The sequence below is a fragment of the Hemitrygon akajei genome, chromosome 11 (genome assembly GCF_048418815.1).
Source record: "Hemitrygon akajei chromosome 11, sHemAka1.3, whole genome shotgun sequence".
NCBI lineage: Eukaryota > Metazoa > Chordata > Chondrichthyes > Myliobatiformes > Dasyatidae > Hemitrygon > Hemitrygon akajei.
This window is the reverse complement of record NC_133134.1, coordinates 42,202,356-42,227,456: the sequence shown is the minus strand read 5'-3', so window position 1 is coordinate 42,227,456 and position 25,101 is coordinate 42,202,356. Positions and strand designations below refer to the sequence as shown.

Below are 25,101 nucleotides of genomic sequence, written 5' to 3'. Positions count from 1 at the left end.
ATTGTTTGGAATGGCACACTAACAAAACCAGAGCTTTTCAATAACTTGGCATTCATCTTTGAACAATTCAATAATAGGCTCCAGGAATGCAGAGAGCAGCCACATTTTCAAGCACAACGTTTGTGTGATTCTACGGGTGAAAAGTGTAGTTTGTATTAGACATAGTATTGTTTCTAGGACTTTCAATAAAACGGCACAACATGTGGTATTACTGCTTCATAATTTAATGAAAATGAGGCCTAAATCAGGGCTCTGTAGTGCTGAGATTACATTAATAACAATAATCTGAATCAAAAGTCAAATAAACAAGTCTTCCAACATATTTTAAGTCACTTAATATTAATTACATGCCGTAAGCAATAACAATATGCAATTTTTAGACATGGTTGTACTGTACTTCTGGTTTAATACACATCACGAGATAATGCAGAGAGTCATTTACTCACACTGCTCGGTAACCATCACAGGACAAGTTTCTCGTCAGTACAGGGCTCAATGTTGACTGAGAAATGCCTGAAATGAATGGTCTGAGCCTCTCCTGGAACCATTTTGCCAGGAAGACTGGATTGGTCAAGTTTTCATTGATCCTCACAATCTCCCACAGAGCATTTATAAAAGTGATCTTCGTCTCTATGAGAATTCCTTCTGTATTTCGGGTCTGAAATAAATAATTCAAAGTTCAAAGTAAAAGTACATATAATATCACCATATACAACCCGGAGATTCCTTTACTTGCGGGCAGTCACAGCAAATACAAGAAACACAATAGAATCAATGAAAGACCCCTCCCCAACAGGGTGCACAACAACCAATGTGCAAAATGCCCAACAAACTGCCATGCATCCATTCCTGGTTTAGACTCAAACAGCCTAGCAGGCAATTCTATTCAGGGGAATCAACGGGCAACTAATATCGACATTGTCAGAAATACATACATCCCACAAAGTAAGCAAAACTTTAAAATAATAATAATTAGTTACCTTCCTATTGAATTTATCGAGTGCTTTATTTAGTGTGGTCCCATCAAACTTCTGAAGAAAAACAATCAATGCTGTTGCATCGGTGGCATTCAAAGCCATTTTGCCAATGAAGCAGTCGAAAATATCTGTCAAGTTATCACTATTTAAACTCCGCTTCAGTAGATCAGCCTGTAAAGGAATTCATACAGAAAACTAACCGTGACTTATTTTACTGAGCTAGTATTTCATAAAATAGTCAACTTCTGGTTAAGCGGTGGTTTTTACAATGCATTAGACTAACACAAAGTCAACACTGACTAATTAACACACAATTTTGCTTGTTACTATCCAATAAAACCCTGATTTCAGAGGACGATGCAGAATAAGTAATAGATGCTATAAACAAGCCAATGTGAGAGTCTTTCTAGTAGCTATTGTATACCCATCCTAATTCTAATCATTCTGATAACCTTATTTAGAAATATGACAAACTGGGGCAAATCACATTGAGCAAGGCAGAATAGGCCTTCAGAAATTCATTCCGCTTTAATAGTCAGAAGGTAAAGCAAATCAATAAAATAAGTTGACCTAAAAAAAACACGCAATATAGAATTGCACACATGTACTTCAGCAACCTAAATAAATATCCCTAGATGACAACCTGTAAATTGTGACACTGCTTACCTTAGCACATGCATATTCTGTGATGTTAAAGTTGCAGAACTGCTCTGGATTAACACTGCTTAGGAAGTTATCAAGAGCAAACCTGCGGAAGCAATCAGAAAGATTCCATTATGATTCAACTAAGTGCCTTTTTAAAACCAAATTTAAACATTAATCAAAACAAAAAGACCTCAATAATGTTTGGCTTATTGGAATTACCCATGGGGTCCTGTCATCAAGATTATGTGAAATGGCAGCTCCAGAAAAGCTGCTCTGTGTTAATTTGAAAGCATCTTGCACAAGGCTCTTGCCTTCCTTAATACATCATTGATTATGAAACACAGAAATGTGATTTATAGTGGTCTCATCTAAATATTAATTCTTTATGCAAATGTTAGTAAAACTGGAGCTGTGTACAGGCTTTGCTAGTAACTATCTAAACCCATCTGGGAAATAGTCCAAGTGTGGATTTCTAATGCATTATTTGGACAACTGAATGATAACATTTATGAGGTCAAAGTAGTTTCATTTCATTTTAGAAATAGCTCTGTAAATACTGCACATTAGTTCTCATTGCAGATTACAAACACATTTTGATCTGTTGGGTACCAATAATTTTTAAGGCATGTTTGTGACCAGCTTAAATGAAAATGGATCTATTTCAGTTTAAACTGAGAGATTGTATTTGCATAGTGGGGAAGGTGTGTACTACAAAAATCCACTTTTCAAAATCGTACAAAAGGAGCCAAGCAAAGATCTTAAGTATTCTACACTGTGTGTTGTTTCGTATGAGCAAAATCTGTGCATAAATGTACTAACCTTTTTCTGTACTATCTATGTTTCAGATCCATAGGGATAGCACTACTAACATATTAATAGTGGCTCTAGTTTTCTAGAGGCTGCACACAAAGTAACATTTCCCTTAAATACTCACCTGTTTTTGTCTGCACAAAATATTCTCTCTGAGGTGTGAAAGAGAAAAATATTACTAGAAATGCACACTTTTGACATGAATATATACAGACTGAATCAAATGAGAAAACAAATCTGAAATACATTAAATAAGGAACTGGGATACTTGGTGATTAACCGTGAAGGGAAAGAGACAAATAATAACATGCAGCCACTGTGCTTAAGGGAGATGTGACTATAATGACTCAAAGGAGAGCTGGACTTTATTTCTGAACATTATTCTGAACATTATTTCTGAACATTTCTTAAAAGCACTTCTTTCCATATAAGTAAGGTACACACCTCGTGTAGGATCTGGAATTCCTCCTGACAACCCTAAACGTCTGACTTCAGATTCAAAGTGTGAGTTCACCCAAACAACCACCACAGTTTCATTGACTCCATCTTGAAGAGCTTGAATGCTGTACCCAAGCAAGTCTATCAGATTTTGAGCGGTCAAGTTCTGAAACAACGAAAGCAATTATTAACTGTAATCTGTTTCCATACCACATGAAAAGAAAATCCTTCATTAAACTTTTTTTGTGAAATGCAAGTTCTATGGACATACAGCCAAGTTATACAAATGAAATTTTTGAATTGATATTATCCATTGTCCAGCCTATAGCTTATGTAAAGCCATTGTTTGTATCAAAGCTTTCTTCCCTCATACCTACCCACCATTCAAACACATAGACAGGCCTCCAATGCAGGAAAGGCAGCCTCCAATGAACTCGTACAGATCGGGCTTCCAACTTCTACAGTGGACTCGCAGACTTGCTGATCCAGAATTTTGGTCATAAGGCCTAAACTTCCAGTTTCACTGACTTCCGGCTTCGATTTTCAGTATTGACCCCAAGACTCGCAGATGACAGGGCCCTGAACTGCAGATCGTGGAATCTGGGCTCACTGACACAGGGAGTCACTGGACCTCATGCCTCCTGCCCACACAGACCTCCAATCCCAGGACCCATCAGCCCTCATCTTTGTTGACCTTCATCCACAGCAACATCCACCCATGGGCCATTGACTCTCAGAAGAGTCTGATCTGGACTTCAGCCTGGCCTGTAACGTCCCAATATCCCTGTCCCTAAACCCCTGCTCTGTCCCCAAAACCATCCCTATGAACTAAAAAAAAAGTTTGAGCCACAAGCTCGATGGATACCACAGCTTCGCACCATCTTTCACAAAGACCTAAAGAACATCTCAAATCCCAATTTTCAAGTTTTACTTTTAGACCTCTCACTACAGCTGACTTGTGACAACAGGCTTAGTTGGGTTGAAGGAGGCAACTAAAACATTAAAGGCGTTTCCTTAGAATTTCCAACACTATTTTCCTGATGTAACATCAATGGAATAGTAGCAAACATTTAGCATGGATCTTGATGATACTGATGGTTTTATGCCTCATTTCCTAAGTAGTGCTTCCAATTGGAAATATCCTAACATAAAATAGGTACGGTAATAATGTATACAATTCCCAGCAGAAAACAAACAGGCAGCAACAGAAGGGTCCAAATCATTCTTAAATTCTAAACCTCCCAAGATCCTACTATGTATGATTTTAACTTGAGTAGTCAGATCAGGAACTACCAAGAGCTTAACTAGTCCTTCAAATTTACATGTCTGATTGCAATATCACCATTACATAATTTTATAAAATTATGACTTTGGAAAATACCATACATTATGTATTCTAATGATGTGAGATATAATCATAACTCATGCCTGAAGGGAGAAATCACTGCAGCTATCCCTTCAAGGCAATGTGGATAGAAGATTGACCACAGAGGCTCAAACAGCTTTTCTTCTTTTGGGGGGCATAAATGGACAGATTGGACCTCTCACTTTTTCTTGACAGCTGACCATTTGGCAGATCCTCAGAACAGAAATCAAAACCAGAACAGAATCATTTTTCATTACTCCCTTTCCCAGACAGGCTCAAAGGTTAGAAACAAACATACTTCTTTCTCCCATTTACATTGTCAGCGCAACTTCTTGTCAGAAACGTACTGGTTAAGAAGCTTGACAAAAACAAGGTTTCAGCGCTGCAACTGGACTCGTTTGGTGCAGAAGAACAATAGTGAGACAATACACACCTTTACTACTTGAGGATTCAGGTTTGCAAAGGTTGCAAAATTCATGTTCACCTCCATATTTGCAAGGACTTCAAGATCTCCCAGGGAAATTCCACCTTAAATAAAAGAGAGTTATGTTATAACTCAAGGCACACATCTGCACAAGCTTTATAAATTAGTTAAGTATTTTAACTAAAATAATTTCACATTCATTAGTTCAGCTTTCTAATTGTACTAAATAGCTCATCACCGGCAGGACTATGTAAACATAGAGCTTGAAGCTTTCTGTTTGAAATGTCATTGAGTATGCAACAAGAATTTGGAAATAATTTCCAGTGTAGTTTGAGAGGACATGACCCTGGCTTCAGAGGAACAGATCTTGCCTGACCAGTGTTTTCCAGAAAGCTCTATTGTGTTCAGTATCTTTTTTTCTGAAAGGGAAACTTGCAGCATAAACCTCAGGAACAAATAAATAACTGGATAATGGCTGAAACAAAATGTATTAATATTAATGAGCAGTTTTGGTCACCTAATTACAGGAAGGATATTAATAAGGTTGAAAGAGTGCAGAGAAGGCTTACAAGGATGTTGCCGGGACTTGAGAAACTGAATTACAGAGAAAGGTTGAACAGGTTAGGACTTTATTCCCTGGAGCGTAGAAAAATGAGGGGAGATTTGATAGAGGTATATAAAATTATGATGGATATAGATAGAGTGAATGCAAGCAGGCTTTTTCCACTGAGGCTAAAGGAGAAAAAAAACAGAGGACATGGGTTAAGGGTGAAGGGGGAAAAGTTTAAAGGGAACATTGGGGGGGGGGCTTCTTTACACAGAGAGTGGTGAGAGTGTGGAATGAGCTGCCAGATGAAGTGGTAAATGCGGGCTCACTTTTAACTTTTAAGAAAAACTTGGACAGGTACATGGATGAGAGGGGTATGGAGGGATATGGTCCAGGTGCAGGACAGTGGAACTAGGCAGAAAAATGGTTCGGCACAGCCAAGAAGGGCTGAATGGCCTGTTTCTGTGCTGTAATTTTCCATGGCTCTAATACTTGTTACTGTGGCTTTGTAAGAGAGAAGAGATGCCATCCCCTGGTTCAGTGTTGGAAGTTGAATGCTGTTCCTAACTTCTATCAAGATTTTTGAAAATATTATAAAAGTCTTGGAAACCCAGTATAAATTAGGCAAACCTAGTGGAGTTGAAGGAGATAGTAAAAAAATACATGCACTAATTCGCTTGAAATTTCTACTATTTGAAAAATTACATAAATGGCTATTTATGAAATTTTAGAGTTTTATTTCATCTGAGGTATTGGAGCTGCAATCTAGGGGCAAATCATGCAAATGCCACCTCAATGCATATGAGATTAGCAGAATAACAGCAGATGAAATTTAGTCCTAAAATTCTTAACTGTTTTGTTCAGAAAGAAAAGCTGGTTAAGGTACTTTTTCCCTGATGGCATTAGAATGGCTTGGATAATGTTAAAAGATACAAGATTCAAAAGTCAAGGATAATTTAGCCTAACAACATATTGGTGCCATAAGCACATGAAAGAGAACATTTTCTAATACGGTGAAAAGCCACTAATCTGTGGCATTAACTCATAATTTTTCTGTCAAAAAATGTTGCCCGCCTTGCTTGGTACTTCCAGCTTTCTCTTTTGCTTCAGATTCCCAACAACTGCACAGTTATATTTCGCACAGTTCCAGAATTGTTATCATCTTTTTTCTGTTTTAGTCCCTGGTCCTCATTGTCTTTCTGCCATTTTAATGGCTTCCAAACAGATCAATTGCGAGCAACAGGCCTTCTCAGATGGAGCCACCAAATTCTATGTCACTCATTTTCTCCAAGTCCACACCCCATCACAACCACTTTGTTCTCTTCACCCCTCCTTCTGCTCTTCAACTACTTAATAAACCAATCCCCATTTTCATAAAAATTATCAACCTGAAACATTAACTGTTTCCTTTCACAGATGCTGCCTGACCTGCTGGGTGTTTCTCAATGTTTTGTTTTTATTTCAGACTTTCAGTCATCTGTAATTTTTTAATTTTTTCCAACAAAATAAAATTTTACTTACTTACAACATGGAAAGAAGCTATTTAGCCCACTGGATCTATTAATAGCTCTCAGAATATTTCTATTGGTCTCATTTGCCCATTGAACCCCTCCAGTTCTCCTGTTTAGATGTGTACCTGTACTAGAAGATAGAACAGTACTACACAAGTCATCCTTCTGTCCACAGTGTTGTGGCAAACTAAACTAATTCCTCTGCCTACGCAAAGTTCACATCTTTCCATATCATGCCAATTCATGTGCATATCTAAGAGCCTCTTGAAAGCCTCTGTGGTTTTTGCTCCACCGCCAACTCAAGCAGTGTATTCCAGGCACCCACCACTAAAAAAAAACTTTTCTTGCAGATCTCCTTTGAACTTGCCCATTTTACCTTCAATGAATACCCTCTGGTATTAGACATTGCAAACCTGGGAAACATACTGGCTGTCAAATTTATCAACGTTTCATAATCTTATGAATCTCCATAAGATCACCCCTCAGCTTCCTTTGCTCAACAGAAAGCTACACAAATTTCCCTAACCTCTTTTATAGCACATGATGTCTAGTCCAGGCAACATCACAGTAAACTTTTCTCTGCACCTTCTCCAAAGCCTCGACATACTTCTCATAATGAAGCAACGAGAATGGAATGCAATACTCCAGATGTGGCTTAGAGCTTATAAAGCTGTTAGAGAGCCATATCCAACTGCATCCATTGCCAGTTTTCTACGCCATTCACAAAACCAACAATCTTCATATCATCTGCAAACTTATTAACTCACCTACACATATATAAAATCATGCAAAAGAGGTCCCAATCTGAAACTCGGTGGAAAACCACTAGTCACAAATTTCCAGCCAAAAATAAAGTCTCATCAGGTCTTCTATGCGCAAGCCAAAACTGAATCAAAAGAGCCAATTCTCTGTGGATCCTATGGTTTTTATCTTCTGGAAGAGCCTCCCATGAAGGATCTTGCCAAACACTTCACTAAAATCCATGTAGACAACATATACAGCTTTACCTTCATCACTTCCTTGAAAAAGTCAGTTGAGCTAATAAGATATGATGCCTCCTGCACGAAGCCATGCTGTCTCTGATTAGATCATAGTTTTCCAAATACTCAGGAATACAATCCCTAAGAATCTTCTCCAGTAGATTCCCTACCACTGCCATGGGTCTTGCCATCGATAGTTTCCAGGATTATCCAGTTTCCTTTCTAGGATCAATTTTACTATTAACCAACTAGCACATGTTTGGGATGTGGAACAGTTGCACTACCTGTAGTGCCACTTGGCCTCCCCTAGAGGGAGACACTACATAATCTGGTCAGTAAAGTGTAGGTCAGAGAAAGTCACGATGTAATTGTGTAGTTTCATGTCAATTGGCAGTTTGAATACATTGTCCATTTCTGTTTTTCAATCAAAAGAGAAATGTTCAAGTAATGCAAACTTCATCGAAGAACCAAACTGATCACATAAACAAAGACACAAATTATAAAGAAAGATTAATGAAACTTAGGCCTCTGATTGCATGGAGTACCACAGGTGATGCACATATTTCAGTTAAGCATTTTTGATAGCTCAGTTAAATCGTGAATATTAACTTGAACCACATTGAGCATAGGAGAAGAGGAGATCAGATTCTAGCTCATTAAAGCAAAATGCTTGGAAATTTTGCTCAGCAGGCCTAAAACTGCCATTGAACTTGAGTGGAAATTAGGATTAAACTGCTTCTATAGCAAGGAACCTACTAATGGTTGTCACTGGGGGCAAGTTGTCAAATGAAAATTACATAAAATGAAAGTATATAAACATTTTTGTTCTAGAAAATTCTACAATCAAAGCACAAAAAACATTGACAAATGTTTTCAAATACATCTTAATACGTAATTTTAATGCTGCAAATGCCTTCATATATAAAACTTTGGTAGAATAAAAGACAAAGAAATACCACCTATTGTCATTTAAGAGTTCTCCAAACAAAATCAACTAACATTTTTAGATAGAAATATCTTGCAACTGACCTAGATAGGGTTTTATTAGATGGAAGTAGGCGATTGTGTTCCTTTGTTCAGATTTAAGGACAGACAATGCTTTGATGTAAAGAAGGTCTTTTGTTGACTGTGTACAAGTAGATAGATCCAGAGCTCCAGCATCCCTAAAAGAGATGGGCGGAAACATTAAACACCTTCCCCGACTCCAGTCTCTGAGACCAACACCACACTCCAGCACAAACATGCCAAGGTAGGGTACTGTAACAAATTAAACACTCATTGCCACTTGAATCACCCTCCTTGATGCAAACTGAATGAAAGGGTTAATTGTCATATGGGAATACTGAAGTCTATTATACTTACAAAAATGTAACACTAATAATCCTTTTACATTTAATGGCATATGTATAAACATGCAGTTAAATTGAGTTCTTTGGTGCCTGTTTCTTAAAATTGCTCACTGCTAAATCGCTCAACTTAAAACTTCTTTTGTTTAAGATATTTTGATTTCTACTGCATGGGTCAAGTGGATACTTGATCCTGAAGGATCATTGGGGACCTGAGTCACCCCACCACAAATTGTTCCAGCTGCTACCATCCGGGAAATGGTACCGTACCATTAAAGCCAGGACCAACAAGCTCCGGGACAGCTTCTTCCACCAGGCCATCAGATTGATTAATTCACACTGACACAATTGTACTTCTAAGTTATATTGACTGTTCTGCTGTACATCTTACTGTATACTACTATTTGTTACAAATTACTATAATTTGCACATTGCACATTCGGGCGGAAATCTAACGTAAAGATTTTTACTCCTCATGTAATTGAAGGATGTAAGAAATAAAGTCAATTCAATACTGCAAAATATTAACATAATGGCAAACTAAGCATCTTTGCACTAAGCATTTTTCTCTCTATATTTATCATGAATTGCATTGCACAGCTACTATAAAGTTAATAAATTTCACTGCATATTACAGTGATATTAAAGCTGTTTCTGGTTCTAAAATGCTTGGTGATATTTAGGCAAATTCATTTCCACAGGAATTCTCTTAAAATAAACAGCCTATTATCAGCCACTGGGGCCTATTTCAGATCGACCCTACTGCCTTAAGAATCTGGTCTTAGAATAAAGAACTTATTGTTATTTCTGGGATCACAGTTTGAAATACAGGTCAGTTTGACTTGGATCAAATTTTCTCTAGTGGAAGTGTGAATGCTGCCAGACTATGAAATGAAAGCACATTAATTACCTTCATATCATCCTCCTCATGAGTGATTACCTGCTGAATTTTGAGCTTTAGATTTAAAGTTACATCCATTCCCTCAAACACACAAAGTCTCATCCATATACATCAAAATGTTTTGCTGTCCATAATTTTCCACCTGAATTGCATCCTGGTTCATTTTTTCTATCCTAATTATACTCAACATGAAATCCTCACCTTCCCTCTGCTCATAACTTTGAAATATTTAGTCCATTTTATTCCAGACCATTCCTAAATCCTTTGACCCTTACAGCCTCTCTTCCTACTTTCAACATTTTCCTTGATAGCTGTTTCATTGATTAGACTCCTAGTCAAGGTCTTCTACAAAATTCTCTTCCGATCTGATCCTCATCTTTAAAATTCCTTGGAATATTTCCACATTACTTACTGTTTCATATAAAAGATTATATATAATATAATCATATATATATAATATAATTCATATATAAATAAAAGATTCAATACTTACATTAAGTTTGAAATTATCAGCTGGCTCTCATTCAAAAGGCACAAGTTTACTCCGCCAATAGCTTTCAAAGTAACAGCATTTAGATTTCCACCTAACTGCAGATATCTTGTTATGATGGATACAACCTGCAGAAGGAGATTTAAAGATTAACATGAATGTTACAAAGAGTGCATATTAAATACTTCTGACTGTTTCTCAAATCATTGCTGAATAAATATTTCAATAAAACTTTATCAATGGAAATGAAAGCTGGTAGAGCAACATTTTACATTTTTGTTCAGAATCAAGATGTGTCCTGTTTTATTTGAAGACTATGCATTGCCATTGGCTCTCTATTAGGCCCAAGGGGAAATACTGCCTACTTCTTCTCTAAGTCGTCATTTGGGCAGATTGGGCAACTGAAATCTAATTTCTTTGGCAATCCAAGGGTTTAAAATAAAATACATTACTCTTGACACTAAATGATTATTATAAACAGATGAGTGATTGTGCATTCATATTTTCTCTTGAATGTTCACTTTTCAATGTACTTTTGTAAAATATTGCAATAAAACTTTCAAAACTGGGCCAACTTCAAAAGAAATAAAAACTAGAAAATTTGAAACATTTTACAATTTATATTTTATATTTTACATTTCTGTTCCAAGTCAAGGTCCATAGCCTAAAACATGTGAAGGAGTAGCATTTGAGCCTTTTTGGTTATTCAATAGGAGCATGATTGAAATTTGACATCAGCTCCAATTCCCACTCTGTCTCCATATCCCATAACAGGTCCTAACGCTCACTCATTCCCAAGAAGGCTGATGAAGAACCGACACAGTAAAATGGGGGTAATCTGTAACACCTGGACCTGTGAATGCAGAGAAACCATACCATATGTTAGGTTTGTCCCCCGCTTGAGGACATGCCATGCAATTCACAAGTTTTGAATTGCGCCCCTCAATGGAAAGTATCTGGCACCTTTTTGCTCCATCGCCTGGCCTGTCTATATTCACTTTTAGACTCTAGTCCACAGAGTCAGGCATTATGGAAACAGGGGAGAGTTCACATTTAACAAAATTCTAATTACAGTTAAAAAATGTCCTGCCCCTCATTCAGAAATTCTTCGTGAAGCCACAGAGAAAGGAAGTAAACCCCCAACTCCTGCTTCCTCGCCTAATTAACAATAATTCTGCACAAATCTAATTAAACTTTCTGGTTTCAACCCAAAGCTGCCTCAGAAACAAGTCGTCGCTTTTGCAAAGCAATGATATTTTTACATTAATATTTTGCTGGTTTCAGTACCATGGTGTTTTCCAGTTGGGGTTTCATCAATTCAGCAAGAGTGTCAACTTCACTGATATTCCAGCTGCTGACTTCTGTTGCATTGAACACTGTGGTTATGCTCCTCAAAAACTGAATCCGGTCTTCGGGGAGCCCCTTAGGGTAAATCTATTTCAGAAGACAGAAATAATGTTCAGTTATTTAACAACAGAATTTGCAACATTTAGTTAAAACTTTAAATATTTTGTTGTATTTAAAACATTTGGTCCCAGATTGACTCCATTAGCTTATTGCTAGAGGGGTGGAAAGGGAGGAAAGAAAGAGAATATAGTAGGAGAGACCAGCAGAGAAAAGGAGATACTGATTTCTATTCCAATCGTTTATCTATTTATTTAGAGATACAGCATCAAACAGCCTTTTTAACCAGAGAGCCACATCAACCAGCAACCCACCTTTTTAACCCTAGCCTAATCATAGGATAATTTACAATGACCTAACGTCTAATATCTTTGGACCACTGTTCCCACTGAGCTGCGTGGGTGCACGGCCGCACAGTAACCGAAATGCTCCCGCGCACGTAGCCTTTGTCATCTTGCAGCTGGATATTTCTTTTATTAATGTTTTATTAAAATGCCACACAGTTTTCCGATTGTGTAAAAGTTTCCCGCTCAGAACAATGGTTGGTCTGCACAGCTGTAGACAAAATTGGAGGGAGCATTGCTTTGGACTGTATGAGGAAAGTGAAGTGCACATAGGAAACCCACACAGTCACAAGTGAGAATGTACAAACTCCTTTCAGGTAGCACCAAAACTGAACTTTGAACTATAGAATGCCCCGAGTTGTAAGAGTGTTGCACTAACATCTATGTTACAGAGCCACCCTACGTTCTCCGATTTTATAATTCCAGCTGCTGGCAAGGATCTTCTAGAAGGTTGATTTGACTTGTAAAAAAGTCTGCTTATTGGTTTTGGATTATTCAATTTATTCTGAATGATTCTATTAGCAGCTCCTTTGTGAATGAATCATAGTGTGCTCATTACCCGTAGCAATCTGTTTTTCAGAACTTCTAGCTGAGAAGGGTCAAAGCAAAGTGCTCCCAGTTGAAGGATATTGTTGTCCAAAACACGATCACTCAAACAAAGATCCAGCTGGTTCACATTGTAGATGGCGGGGGTCAAATCATTAATTTCTTCTGCTTTTATCTGCCCCACTATACAGTCTGCTCAAAAAGAGATAAAACACTTCAGTTTGCTGATTAAGCCTAATAAACAATAATTAAAATTGTTACGTTTTGTGACTTTAAAACATTTCACTAATTCATAGGAAGACATCGGAATCTGAAATGTGATTCATGATGTATATTGCCAAATTGGTTTACATTGAAACCTTTGCCACATATGTGTGTGTGTGTATATATATATATTTATATGTATATATACACACACACGGTATTGGTATGATTTATATGCCTAGCACTGTTCCTTTAATTACTCTTACACATTCATATTTAGGACATACTTGTTGCATTGTATGATTCTTTTTGTAAATCCAGCTGCTTTATAAATGCCAGGACATCACTGGGTGGTTTCAATGATTTTATTTTCTTGATAAATCTTGGGAGTGCTTCTTTAATGACAACCTGCAATTAATCAAAAACATTTAAATATTTATACATCGTCTCAATCAGTTCCTTGATGAATCTCTTTGACAAAACCCCTAATACCCACCATTCTAGTCCACAGTAAGGCTCTATTATAGGAAATGCCGGGGACAATTAGCAGGTCAGGCAGCAACCATGGAAACAGAAACAGGTCTTTGACTGCTAAATTTTTTCATGAATTTATTTCAGATTTTCAGCATCAGCATTTTGTTTTATTTTAATTTTCATTCCTGTAGGAACCTTTGGATTTTCCACTTTTAAATGCTGAATAGCTTGCAAAGACTGGTGCTGGCAGCTGAGCACATTGAAAATGAGACCTCCAGGATTCACACAATACAAATCTCACAAATCATATCCTATTTGATATCCCTTAATTTACTCTTTAAGATCAGTGCAATCCAACAATGGGCTGTTTATGAAATAAACTGGATTGTAAAACAAAAAGGTCTGGATTACTGTGAACCAGAAAGCATGTGTTGTTCTGGCCTTGTGAGAAGTTGTGTGAGAACTCTGACCATTTGCCTACAGCACTGGGTGTGGCAGAATAGGTTGCCAATGCTAATTCCCCCTTTGCCCAGTTAGTCACTACTCCTCATTCTGTCCCTGCTTTTTTTCAACTAGTGACCCTGGTTGGGTATGCTTACCCACACCTGAGAGCAAGGTGTCACTATTGGTGTACAGCCTAAACAATGGGGGAGGGGAAGAGGAAGGCAGAAGGGGGGAGGAGGGTGAGGACGGGAGGGGTAAGGATGGGGGGTTGAAGACAGGGTGGTAAGGATGGGGGTGGTGAGGACCGGGAGGTCGACCGGTGGTGGGGGTAGTTGGGGGGGGGGGGGGGGAGGATAGGAGAGAGGGAAGAGAACCATCCCAAGAGAGTAAGTGTGGTTCAGTTGCTCAGGAGGGTGACTGACACAGAAAGGAATCCCCTTCTTCGTCTTTCCTTGATACTTTTAATAGAATCGCAGACATGCACATTCTCATTCTGCCCACATACCCTGGCTGAACATGGTTTGATCAATCGGTAAGTTTCGACATATGCATACTACCTGGGGTGTCTTAGTTTCTCTGAGCATCATGCCAAGCCAATGTATTGATACCAGAGAATAAAGACAAAGATTTACTCCAAGTAATTTTGTAAAGAAGCTGAACAAAGGATGAACCAATTTATTATTCTGTTAAACCAATAGAGGAACCAAGGAACCATGCATTGAGCGAATGGGTTGTCAATGCATTCAGTGTCTTTACATTACAGTTAGTTTGATTATGATTCTGCTTTCTATTTCAAAGATCAAAGTAAATTTATTATCAAAGTACGAATATGTCAGCATATAAAACCTTGAGATTCATTTTCTTGTGGGCATACGCGTAAATCTAAGAAACTCAATAAAAGACCACGCCCAACACGACAAACAACCAACCAATGTGTAAAAACCAACAAACTGTGCAAATACAAAAGAGGGAGAAAAAATAATAACAAGTAAATAAGCAATAAATATCGAGAACACGAGATGGAAGAGTCCTTGAAAGTGAGTCCAAAGGTTGCTGCTTTCCTGCTACAGCGCTCTGCCCAGATTTGCTCGGTGATGGGCTGTATCCGCTACTTTATGTAGGATTTGTTGTTCAAGAGCATTGGTGTGTTCATACCAGGCCATGGAGCAACCAATCAATACATTCTCCACCACACAACTATAGGAGTTTTCCAGAGTTTTAGATAACAATACCAGATCTGTGAGGGGAGCAGAATATTGCACAGCCCATGGAAATGAATTCTGTATATACAACTGCTTTGAGGGATGCTATCACTCTTCCTATAATGGACAACATAAATCCCCAGCCCTGAAGTTGTTCAATGGCAGACAGGGTAAAGTCTGATTCAGAGTCAGAGAGTAACACAGCACAGAAACAGGCTGTGTGGCCCAACTGGTCCATGCCAATCACAACATACTTCCTGCTAGTCTCAGTTGCCCACATTTGGCCTATAATCCTCCAAGCCCCTCCACTCCATGTACCTATCCAAATGCTTCTTGACTGTTACAATTATACCCCCTACATTCCAGGTACTCACTATGCTCTGTGTATAGAAGTTACCTCTCAGTTCACATTTAAATCTCTCCCCTTGGGTAACAGTATGTGCAAAGTCTCTACCACTCATGACCCTCCAATGACTCCCCGTTAATGGCATCTATTTGGTGCTTGGTTGCGAGGCCTACCAATGGCAATCCTCTTCAAAATGGGATCTTTGGCATGAACCAAAGTACTGGAGGGATTGCTATTATCTGCTCTGCATGATACCATATACGTACCACCTACCATCATTCACCTTGCATCCAACGTGCAGGCTGCCATCAAAGGAATTGAGCACTTCTGCATATTAGTTTCCCCTGCTGAGGACATCAATATAGCCTCAGTGATGGAGAAATTGGCTCATGAAACAACTGCAGTGTCACACGACACAAGTAATTTCAAAAACATCCTCAATGTAGAAAACTGATTCAAAGTTGTCACAATGATGTTAGAGAACCTGATACTGTACCAAGTAAGTAGAAAAGAGGTGACAACGTTTGGTTAAAAAGGTGGGGTTTAAAATGAAATAAGTAGGACTGTAAGTGGATTCTATATTTTTTTTGGTTTCTCTTTTTGACTTAAGTTCAACCAAATAAACATACCTCGTTTACTTCTTTCCATGTGTCAGTCAAAGTCAAAGGCAAATTTCCCAGTTCATATATAGTAGATGATGACCATGTTGAAGGAGTACTATCAAGAAAAAAAACAAATTTTTAACTAAAAAGCCCTTTGGAGATTAACTAACATAATAAATAGCTTTGTACAGAAATCTCCTAGTAGGCATCCTGAATAATTTTAATTTGAACAAGCTTTGGTCTCATAGAATGTTCATAACTCATTCAAACTAATCAATTTCCAATGGAAAGTTCTTGTTATGGTTCACAAAAAATTGTGTGGCCACAGTTTTTTTAAGCTTCTCTATTTGAATCATATTTTTATGCAATCTAATAAAAGTCAATACTCCTTTCAGTCTGTAGTATTAAACAAAACATACAAGAACTTAAAATTCTTCAGTCTATGTTAAATGATTTGCATATATATGTATGGGTCTTAACAACCAACCACTGTGTACCAAAGAGCTTTACAGCTAATCAAGTCATTTTGCAATGCTGTTCCCTTTGTAATATCAGACATTTGAGCATTACTTTGTACATATATATGATCACAAGTAGGGATGCGATGTGTCCTGTGGGCAATAGAGGCCAATCAGCAATAGGCCTATTTCAGAATGGAATATGAAATTCTTTACAAGTTATAGGGCAGAATGCAAATTCAAAAAAGTACATCCTGTGTTGTGCAGGCTCCATCCACTAACTCCGTTAAAATATTGCAGGTCACCTCTCCATCCTCTTACTCCAGGCAATGTCACCCCCCGCCCCATCCACTTTACTCCACTCCCAGCACTGTCTGGTAAACCCTTATGAATTGTTTACAGTTGAGTTGGTCAGAATTCATCAGTCCCCAACCAGTGAATTTCATCAGTGTAACTGTGTGCCACCCTAGCTCAGAACATCTTTGAAATTAAGTTTGTAAGACCCGTATAGAAAAAGAGAAGAGCAACTCCTCTGTTGATACACTATCGAATTTTTCAGGAGTCCAATTTCATCCACAAACTGTCTCAAACTCACCTGTATCTGGTCTTTCCACTCTTCAGTAGTCCTTCGATTGCTCTCTTTTGACTTTCCGAATATGAAGTACATTTCTTTAATTCATCCAAAATAGAAATATCAGATTCAGAGATAACTGATCCAGGGAGGTCACAGACCAATCTGCCCAGTATTGTCACACTGTCCCTTGTCAGATTCCTGCCTGAAATTCCCTATAATCATAACAAAAGGAATACAGTATTATTAAGCCATCATGGATATGCTCATTTTCATACAAACTGAATCAATCTTACACTAATGAAGAATACATTAGAATGAAATAATAAAGCCACAACTCATTGAGAATGTCAAGGAAATAATGTCAGCGTCTCAGTTCATGATGGTTGAAAAATAAAGTCAGGTTAGTGAAAAAAAATCAGAAGCTCAGGACATTTAAGTTTTAGAAATTCTAATCTTAGGATTTTTGTTCAAGGCAAACCACAAAACACTGTTCCCCCTAAGCTGTGCGGGTGCACAGCTACGCAGTAACTAAAATAGTCCCACGTACATAGCCTTTGCTGCCTTGCATCTGGAATAAAGGCATTCCAGAAAAAGTTTACAAAACTTGGAAGATTTTCTTTGTTGTACTGTATTTCATAATATTCTTCAATTAATTTCCCCAGGGCACCACTGTTCAATACAAAAGGACATGGCTTTAAGGTAAGGGGTGGGAAGTTCAAGGGGGATATTACAGGAAGGATTTTCACTCAGAGAGTGGTTGGTGCGTGGAATGCACTGCCTGAGTCTGTGGTAGAGGCTGATACACTAGTGAAGTTTAAGAGACTACTAGACAGGTATATGGAGGAATTAAGGTGGGGAGGGGGGTTATATAGGAGGCAGGGTTTAAGTGTTGGTACAACATTGTGGGCTGAAGGGCTTGTACTGTGCTGTACTATTCGTTGTTCTATGTTCTAAAGGTATGTGAATTTTCAACTTTCATGCTAGATATTCATAGACTGCAGATTACAAACGAAAAACATTTAAAGTGCCGCACAGTTTTCAGTCCGTGTAAAAATTTCCTTCTCAGAGCAATGGTGGTACATGAAGCTGTGTAAAACAAAATAAAGGGAACCTTGCTTCAAAAGTGTTTCACTGAAAGTGGATAAATCCTTTACCATTTTAACAGACACTAAAATGTTGCGACAATAATATATTTCACCATTAAATATTACACTTGTAAATGGACTTTTAGCTCATTACTTACGCGCACAGATTTAAAGGGGAACAATGTAAATTTTTTTCTCTCAGAAACTCCATACCACTGAGCTGAATGTATTTCAAAATGCTACCATCTACGGTTCTTCTAGATTTTCAGGGTCTTCAAAGTCCCTGGCCCCAGTCTTCCACCCCAAAGCTCTGCCAGCCTTAACAGTGAAACTGCTGGTCTCTTGTAATTCTTTCATTGAATCAATCAATCACCAATCTTCCCATCCTCCACCCAATCTGACCTAGAGCTTTAATGTAAATGATCTGCATAGCAGCATATTTCCTTAATACTGCAGCAAACACTCGGTCATGTTCTTTGCACTGATCTGATGTAATACAGATATTCCTGTCTGATACAAATGAATTAAGAGAGGAGTACTTTCACTGGAGATCATTGGGTTTGCAATGATCTGTTTTGCAACCATTAGGTACATTTTCCTTACCAAACATGTCAGGGCATCATCCAACAGATTTTGTCTTCTTGATGAACCTTTTGGTAACATATCAATGTTTGCTTTCCCAACAGCTTTGAAGAATGCCTTGCAGTTTTGAGATTTTCTGAAGTTTGCAGAGCTATGATGTTAGAAATACTGGTTAAATATACTAAAAATGATTTTTTCTCTTTTCAAACAGTGTAAATTTAAATTTAAAATTTAAAATTAAAGCTGGCTACAAAAAATACCATTTGATGATACAACTTTACACACTATACAGAGATAAAGTAAAAGGATGGGGAACAAGTAGAATGATAAGGCCTGATAAGCTTCTTTACAATCTTGAATGATCTAAAAGAAAACAAACTTACTTGAAATATAGGAAAACGTTCACAGGGAATACATCTATGTCAGCTGGTCTCCTGTGGGCATTTTGTTTAAAATATATGCATCTCAGCTGTAAGAAATAAAAGGAATTAATGATTAGATGAGGTAAAAATACCAGATCAACAGATTAGGAAAGCTTTGTGAGAGAAACTCATACAGTTTCTTCTTCAATTGAGAGGCAATGAGCTCTCTTAACTGGCTGTTCAATTTGCACCCTCCATAACACTGTAGCCCACGTTCATTTTCTCTATGCTTTGGTTTTACAGCTTTTATCTTTGTGTTTGTTAGTTCTCTTCATTAGGACTAAAAGAAGTATGTCCAGGTTACCGGCTGCCTGACAGCATCTGAAAAGATTATGAGGACCCTGATGTGTCCTCCCCAACGAGAAGAAGAGGCAATGCTTGCTACGAAGTTCTTTGGAAGTTTACATCAAGGAAACGGAACCACACCTGGAGATGAACACCAAAATCCCCAATGCAATGCAATCTCAATGCCATGATCATTCTCAGCTCCTCTTGCTGATTGAGGACAAAAAAAAAATGGAAACTGGAGGGATTCTTATCTGCTAAGGGACTTCATGGTGTCTAGTGTCAATAAAGGCAATTCACCCCAGAGACACTCCTTCATGCACCATTACTGCAGGGGTGTCTATTCTGCTGAGGGAATAGCGGATGCCCAAGGCTTGTGATGGAAGTGTTTGGCATACTGTCTATATGGAATAGGTATGATTATTCCCAGCATTTGCTTAACTAGTCTTGCATTACCTTTCCCAATTTAGATATTCATGAAAAGGGTTTTGTAAGGATGCAATAGTCAGGAACAACTCTGCCATTCAGTGCTTAAAACTCAAGCCAGATGGAACATTGAGTTTCATTCTTAACGTGATTTAACATGGCTACCTTGCTACAAATGAGCGGGTTACTAGGCTACTTCATTTTGGGCTGGAATCATTGGAGGTCAGTTTAGGTAAAGAGTGTCAATCTCCTCTAAGTGAGAACTGAAGGCTGGCTTTATTAGAATAGTCATACAATTAAAGAGATTTAATCAAGCTATATTAAATCGTGTGAGGCCTGGATGAGATCTTAGTGGCAAGGTCAATCACTGGGATATAGATTTAAGGCTAATAAAGATTAGAGAGAGCTGAGAAAAAATATATATTTTCACTCAAAAATGGCATTGATTTGGAAGGAGAAACCACAATATCACTTAAAACTCAGTTGTGCCTCAAACTGTGAGAGTCTGGGAATCAAGAGCTGAGAAGGAAGATTAGTGCTTTCTTGGCCAGCAGAGCCAAAATCTCTCTGTCTCTCTCTCTGAATCCAAATTATCCAATTTTTCATGTATTTATGTAAGACATTTCAACAGGAAATAAACAAACCCATCCACACAGATTTATGTACTGTTAACACCTTGTTTTTTTTTAAAAAAAACTTCATGTTATTCATTTTAACTTTCCCATGTGTCAACCAACACTTCACAAGTAACTTTTAAACTTTAGCCGCACAGAAGCAATGGTCAATGACGGAGCAGACGTTTAAGCCTTCCTGTGGTAGGTTTTTGCAAATGACCTCACCTGGCTTTCATCAAGTACAGCCCTTTTATATTTCATGGCTTGAACAAGCTCAATAAATGAAGTAAAATTCAGGGTCTTTACTGCACCACAGCTGAAGCCTTGAAGGACAGAGGGCGAGAATCTGGAATACACAAGGGCTTCATTAGTTCATTCTTGAATATCTCAATTTCAAATAGTAAACATGTGCTTTTTATTGCTTTTGCAACACTTACATTTAAGTTGGCGCCATACCCACCCACTGAATGATTACATGCCTGATTTAGATATATATTACAAATAATTGTACAAATTGTACAAAGATACATCATGGAAATGGCATATTCTGCAGAACTAGTCTAAATTTTTCTCATTAAACACCATGAGAGCCCCCTCCCGTTCCATCCACCCCTTCTCAGCCTTTCAGCAGATAGTTCTACTCCTTTCTCTCTTACGTACTCTCCTCGAAGCCTTTTCTGATTTCCTGATAGTGCCCTCGTGATAGTGAAAGTGAGCTTTGCATTCTAAGAATGATCTCCCTGCTCGGTTAAGATGGTGATTAGTAAAAGATGATGGTTAATATAGTGAGTGCCTTAGCATTCAGAACATCTAGATTTGGAAATTCCAACAAATGTATCATTTTGTATCCAAAGCCAACACAATTTTAAGAAGTTTCTTTAATGTCTCTGTTGGTCTTTTTCTAAATGAAAAAGTCACTAACATGATTAAGCTTTGCTGGGAGCTGTAAATCCTCAGTACAACTGGTATAAAAGCAATGCACCTTTACTTGTGAACTTCTTATACCTTGTACAGTGGCACAGAAAATGGCAAAGACTCTAATAGTTTAAAATAGATATTATGTGAACTACTTTGTTTATCAAATCCTCGGTATGTGTAATTAATGCTTAAAAATCACTGGCTTTCTATAGCAATAGTCACATGACAGAAAGACTTGCCACATGACAAGAATTTGTTTATTATTTGTATGAAGGACCTTCCACTTATAGAAAGGACAGGGATTATTTGGGAGAATCAGCTGCCATAAACTGAGATGATATTCTCACAATACACTGCAACCAGGCCTTCAAAAAGATTGTGTGAACACTTAAGAACTGTTTGTTTCCTGGATCAAGTCAGCAGATCTCCCACTTGAACCATGATCATGAGTGGCATAAGGGTTACTGAAATTTCTTATATTTACTTTTGCTTGCAAAAGGGCTTTGAAAATTGTTATTTACTTTAATAGCGTAAGCCATTTTATTCTTATGACTAATTTCTTAATGAAACAACTTTCTTAACAATATTGACTGGATCAGAATCATATTGTCATAAACCAATATTTTACAACAAAGCCAAATGTCCGATCTCCGATTCCATGGTGTTGCAGGGATATACTGAACATAAACAATGCTATGTAAGTATTACTCACTTCTTATAATCATTACTGCTTCTGATAATGCTTTCAAAGAACACTGCAGCCTGAGGATTAAAGCAAATGAAATGTTAATATACTAAAACAATAACTGCTTTTACATATACTTGAGTACAAAACCACATTCGGTGACTCACACGAAATGCACTGTGTCTTCCCATCCCAACATACAATTCTAGTCACTTCAAAACTATCAGGAAAACTTGTGGATTTAATTCTTTGATTAGAATGGATATTAGAATGCTTCAGAAGAGAATTTATTTTCAGAGTGAAGTTTGAACAGTATCCATTGTCCTGTTATCTATTATCACTGTTAACTTTGTAATGCAAAGCCAGTTTGCTCATGTTCCATTCCCCCTGGATTTGCCTTTACATGGTGCCAAGTGCAAGTCACCAGTCAGCTACTCTTCTGCAAGATTTTTTAAAAATTATTTATTGAGATACAGCGTGGAGTAGGTTCTTCTGGCCCTTTGAGCCGCGCTGCCCAACAACCCCTGATTTAACCCTAGCCTAATCACGGGACAAATTACAATGACCAATTAACCTACCAACCTGTCTGTCTTTGGATGTGGGAGGAAACCCAAGCACCTGTTGGAAACCCATGCTGTCACAGGGAGAATGTCCAAACTCCTTACAGACAGCAGAGGGATTGTTGACTCAGTTGCTGCCTGCATTCACTTGAAGATTTTCGGATGGCGACACTTTCTTACTCATTGATAGCCACACTCATTGATTTTTGAATGGTCATATTTACATTTTCCCAAAAGGCAGAGTGAGCGATCAGCTGTAGCTCCTGAGATACCACCCCCCAAATACACCAATGACCTTTCACAGCTTGCCACTCTCAGTGCTTCCAAATTGGCTTTTAAATGCCCCTGATAGCCCGACTATTGAAAACAATGAAAATAAGTTCGAATAATCAAAAAAAAAGGCATTTACCTAACATGCTAGAAGTTAACTAAAAACAATAAAAATTACATGAATCACTCACATGCATTAACATTTTCCTTTGGGTAGGAGATCTCAATGAGCTCATTCTACCAAGGGGTATTCTGGGGTGCTCACATCTGACCCACAGCTGGTCTCTGAACTTCCATTTTCCAACGTACAAGCACACAAACCAGAAATGGCCTGAGGAGGGTGCATTGCCATTGTTTCTCTGTGAACCACTGGCCTATAATTTGGTTCTCCACTGCTCTTTTTCAATTTGTAACTTACCACTTGAGGAAGGGAAGAAGAGAAAGCCCTCAACTCCGAGTGGAGCCATCGGAATGCCATCGCGACAGCGGGTTTTTTTTAAAGCAGGCTTTCTTGTTTTTACGAGGCCGAGTTGCTAGCTCGACGCTCAACCCAGCACGGATGGAAAGCATGCAAGGGAGCCGGCTGGATTCAAACTCGGGAGCCTTTGCTCCAAAGTCCTGCACTGATGCCACTACGCCACCAGCCGGCTGACCACTTGAAGCACTGAGGAATATTTCTATTTGTCCATGTCCAACTATTTATTTCAATAAAACAACAACAAACTTTTAACAACAATCGCAATTTACCTGACTGGGAACCCATTGCTTGTCGTTCACATCTTTAAGAGTTAGGTTTGAATTTAACAGTACAGGTGGGACTTCCTTGGCCAAAACAGATGGAATGGTCTTCACTATGGTTAGAGGGTTTCTCTCACTCCTCAGCACCTGAGTTTGAATGATAAAGAAGTTGGCTGAAATCTGAACAATACAACTAATACACAAAGATGTTAACAACCAGACTGCTGAGAAATACGGAGCACAAAAAAAAGAAACAAATTAGATTTTAAATCCAGTATGATACCAGATCCTTCACCTGCAGAACACAGATTATTCTTAATGTTTGTGGAGCTGCTCCAATGTTTTCCACAAACGTTGGTTCAGAGAGTAACCCCTTGAACACCTCTGGATCAATGCGTTCAAACACACTGCTCGGAATGCCAGACACCAAACTGCCCAGGCTCAGCAGGTTCTGCGAATTATTGACCTAGGTTTTCAAAAAAAAAGGTAACAAGAAGAAGTTAGCTCAAGGTGGATAATAAGTGACAGCAAGACTGTGTGCATCTGATTTGGGTATTATATCTAAATTACATCTACAACTCATGTAACGTGGCATTAAAGCTGCCTTTATTTTACATTCAATAGCTCTGTCAGATTTAATGAGCTGTATTGTATAAACTATCCACACAAAGAGAAATAGACTCAGTGGCCACTTGACTAGTGTCCTCCTGTTCCTAATGAAGGCAGCACTGAATATATGCTCGTAGTCTTCTGTTGCTATAGCCCATCTGCTTCAAGGTTCGACATATTGGGCACCCTGAGTTTCTCTTCGGTACATCACTGTTGTGACGCGCCGTTATCTGAGCTAGTGTCATCTTCCTAACAGCTCTGAGCATTCTCCTCTGAGCTCACTCATTAACGAGGTGTTTTTGCCTATAGAACTGCCGCTCACTTGATGTTCCTTTTTGCTCTTCACACCGGTCTCTGTAAAATATAGACTTGTGAAAAAATCCCAGGAAGTCATCAGTTTCTGAGATTTTCAAACCAGCAACTACCACTTCACGGCCCAAGTCACTTCTTCCCCTATCGTGATGCTTGGTCAGAACAAGGACTGAACCTCTTGATCACCACTTCTGCAGGCTTTTATGCATTTCAGTGCTGCCACATGATTGGTCATTAGATATTTGTATTAATAGGCAGATGTGCAGATATATCTAATAAAGTGGCCACTGAGTGTAAATTCCAAGGGCTATTTCAAAGTACTGTAAGACATAGGGGCAGAATTAGGCCATTCAGCCCATCAGGTCTGCTCCACTAATTGATCATGGCTGAATTACTTTTCCCGTTATCCTATCTTCTCTCCATAACCTTTGGTACTCTTACTAATTTAAAGCCTATCAACCTCTGGTTTCAGTATACTCAATGACTCGGCCTCTACAGCCATCTGTGGCAATGAAATTCTACAGACTCACCACCTTCTAGCTAAAGAAATATCTCCTCATTT

At 38.3% G+C, this 25,101-nt stretch overlaps 1 protein-coding gene across 1 annotated transcript in view; it reads right to left on the bottom strand.

The window, feature by feature from the left end:
- The window catches only part of LOC140736333 (uncharacterized), a 457,303-nt gene that overhangs the window by 251,731 nt on the left and 180,471 nt on the right, over positions 1 to 25,101 (bottom strand). The window contains exons 41-59 of the mRNA XM_073062333.1: positions 23,914 to 24,084; positions 23,628 to 23,765; positions 22,078 to 22,127; positions 20,673 to 20,793; positions 19,084 to 19,169; positions 18,722 to 18,851; positions 17,055 to 17,245; positions 16,029 to 16,116; positions 13,221 to 13,341; positions 12,743 to 12,921; positions 11,723 to 11,869; positions 10,439 to 10,563; positions 8,728 to 8,861; positions 4,670 to 4,764; positions 2,877 to 3,036; positions 2,557 to 2,584; positions 1,644 to 1,725; positions 981 to 1,148; positions 447 to 658 (exon numbers count right to left, since the gene is read on the bottom strand). Coding sequence (XP_072918434.1) covers positions 447 to 658; positions 981 to 1,148; positions 1,644 to 1,725; positions 2,557 to 2,584; positions 2,877 to 3,036; positions 4,670 to 4,764; positions 8,728 to 8,861; positions 10,439 to 10,563; positions 11,723 to 11,869; positions 12,743 to 12,921; positions 13,221 to 13,341; positions 16,029 to 16,116; positions 17,055 to 17,245; positions 18,722 to 18,851; positions 19,084 to 19,169; positions 20,673 to 20,793; positions 22,078 to 22,127; positions 23,628 to 23,765; positions 23,914 to 24,084 — 2,426 coding nt within the window. The remainder of the gene's footprint in view (positions 1 to 446; positions 659 to 980; positions 1,149 to 1,643; positions 1,726 to 2,556; positions 2,585 to 2,876; positions 3,037 to 4,669; positions 4,765 to 8,727; positions 8,862 to 10,438; positions 10,564 to 11,722; positions 11,870 to 12,742; positions 12,922 to 13,220; positions 13,342 to 16,028; positions 16,117 to 17,054; positions 17,246 to 18,721; positions 18,852 to 19,083; positions 19,170 to 20,672; positions 20,794 to 22,077; positions 22,128 to 23,627; positions 23,766 to 23,913; positions 24,085 to 25,101) is intronic.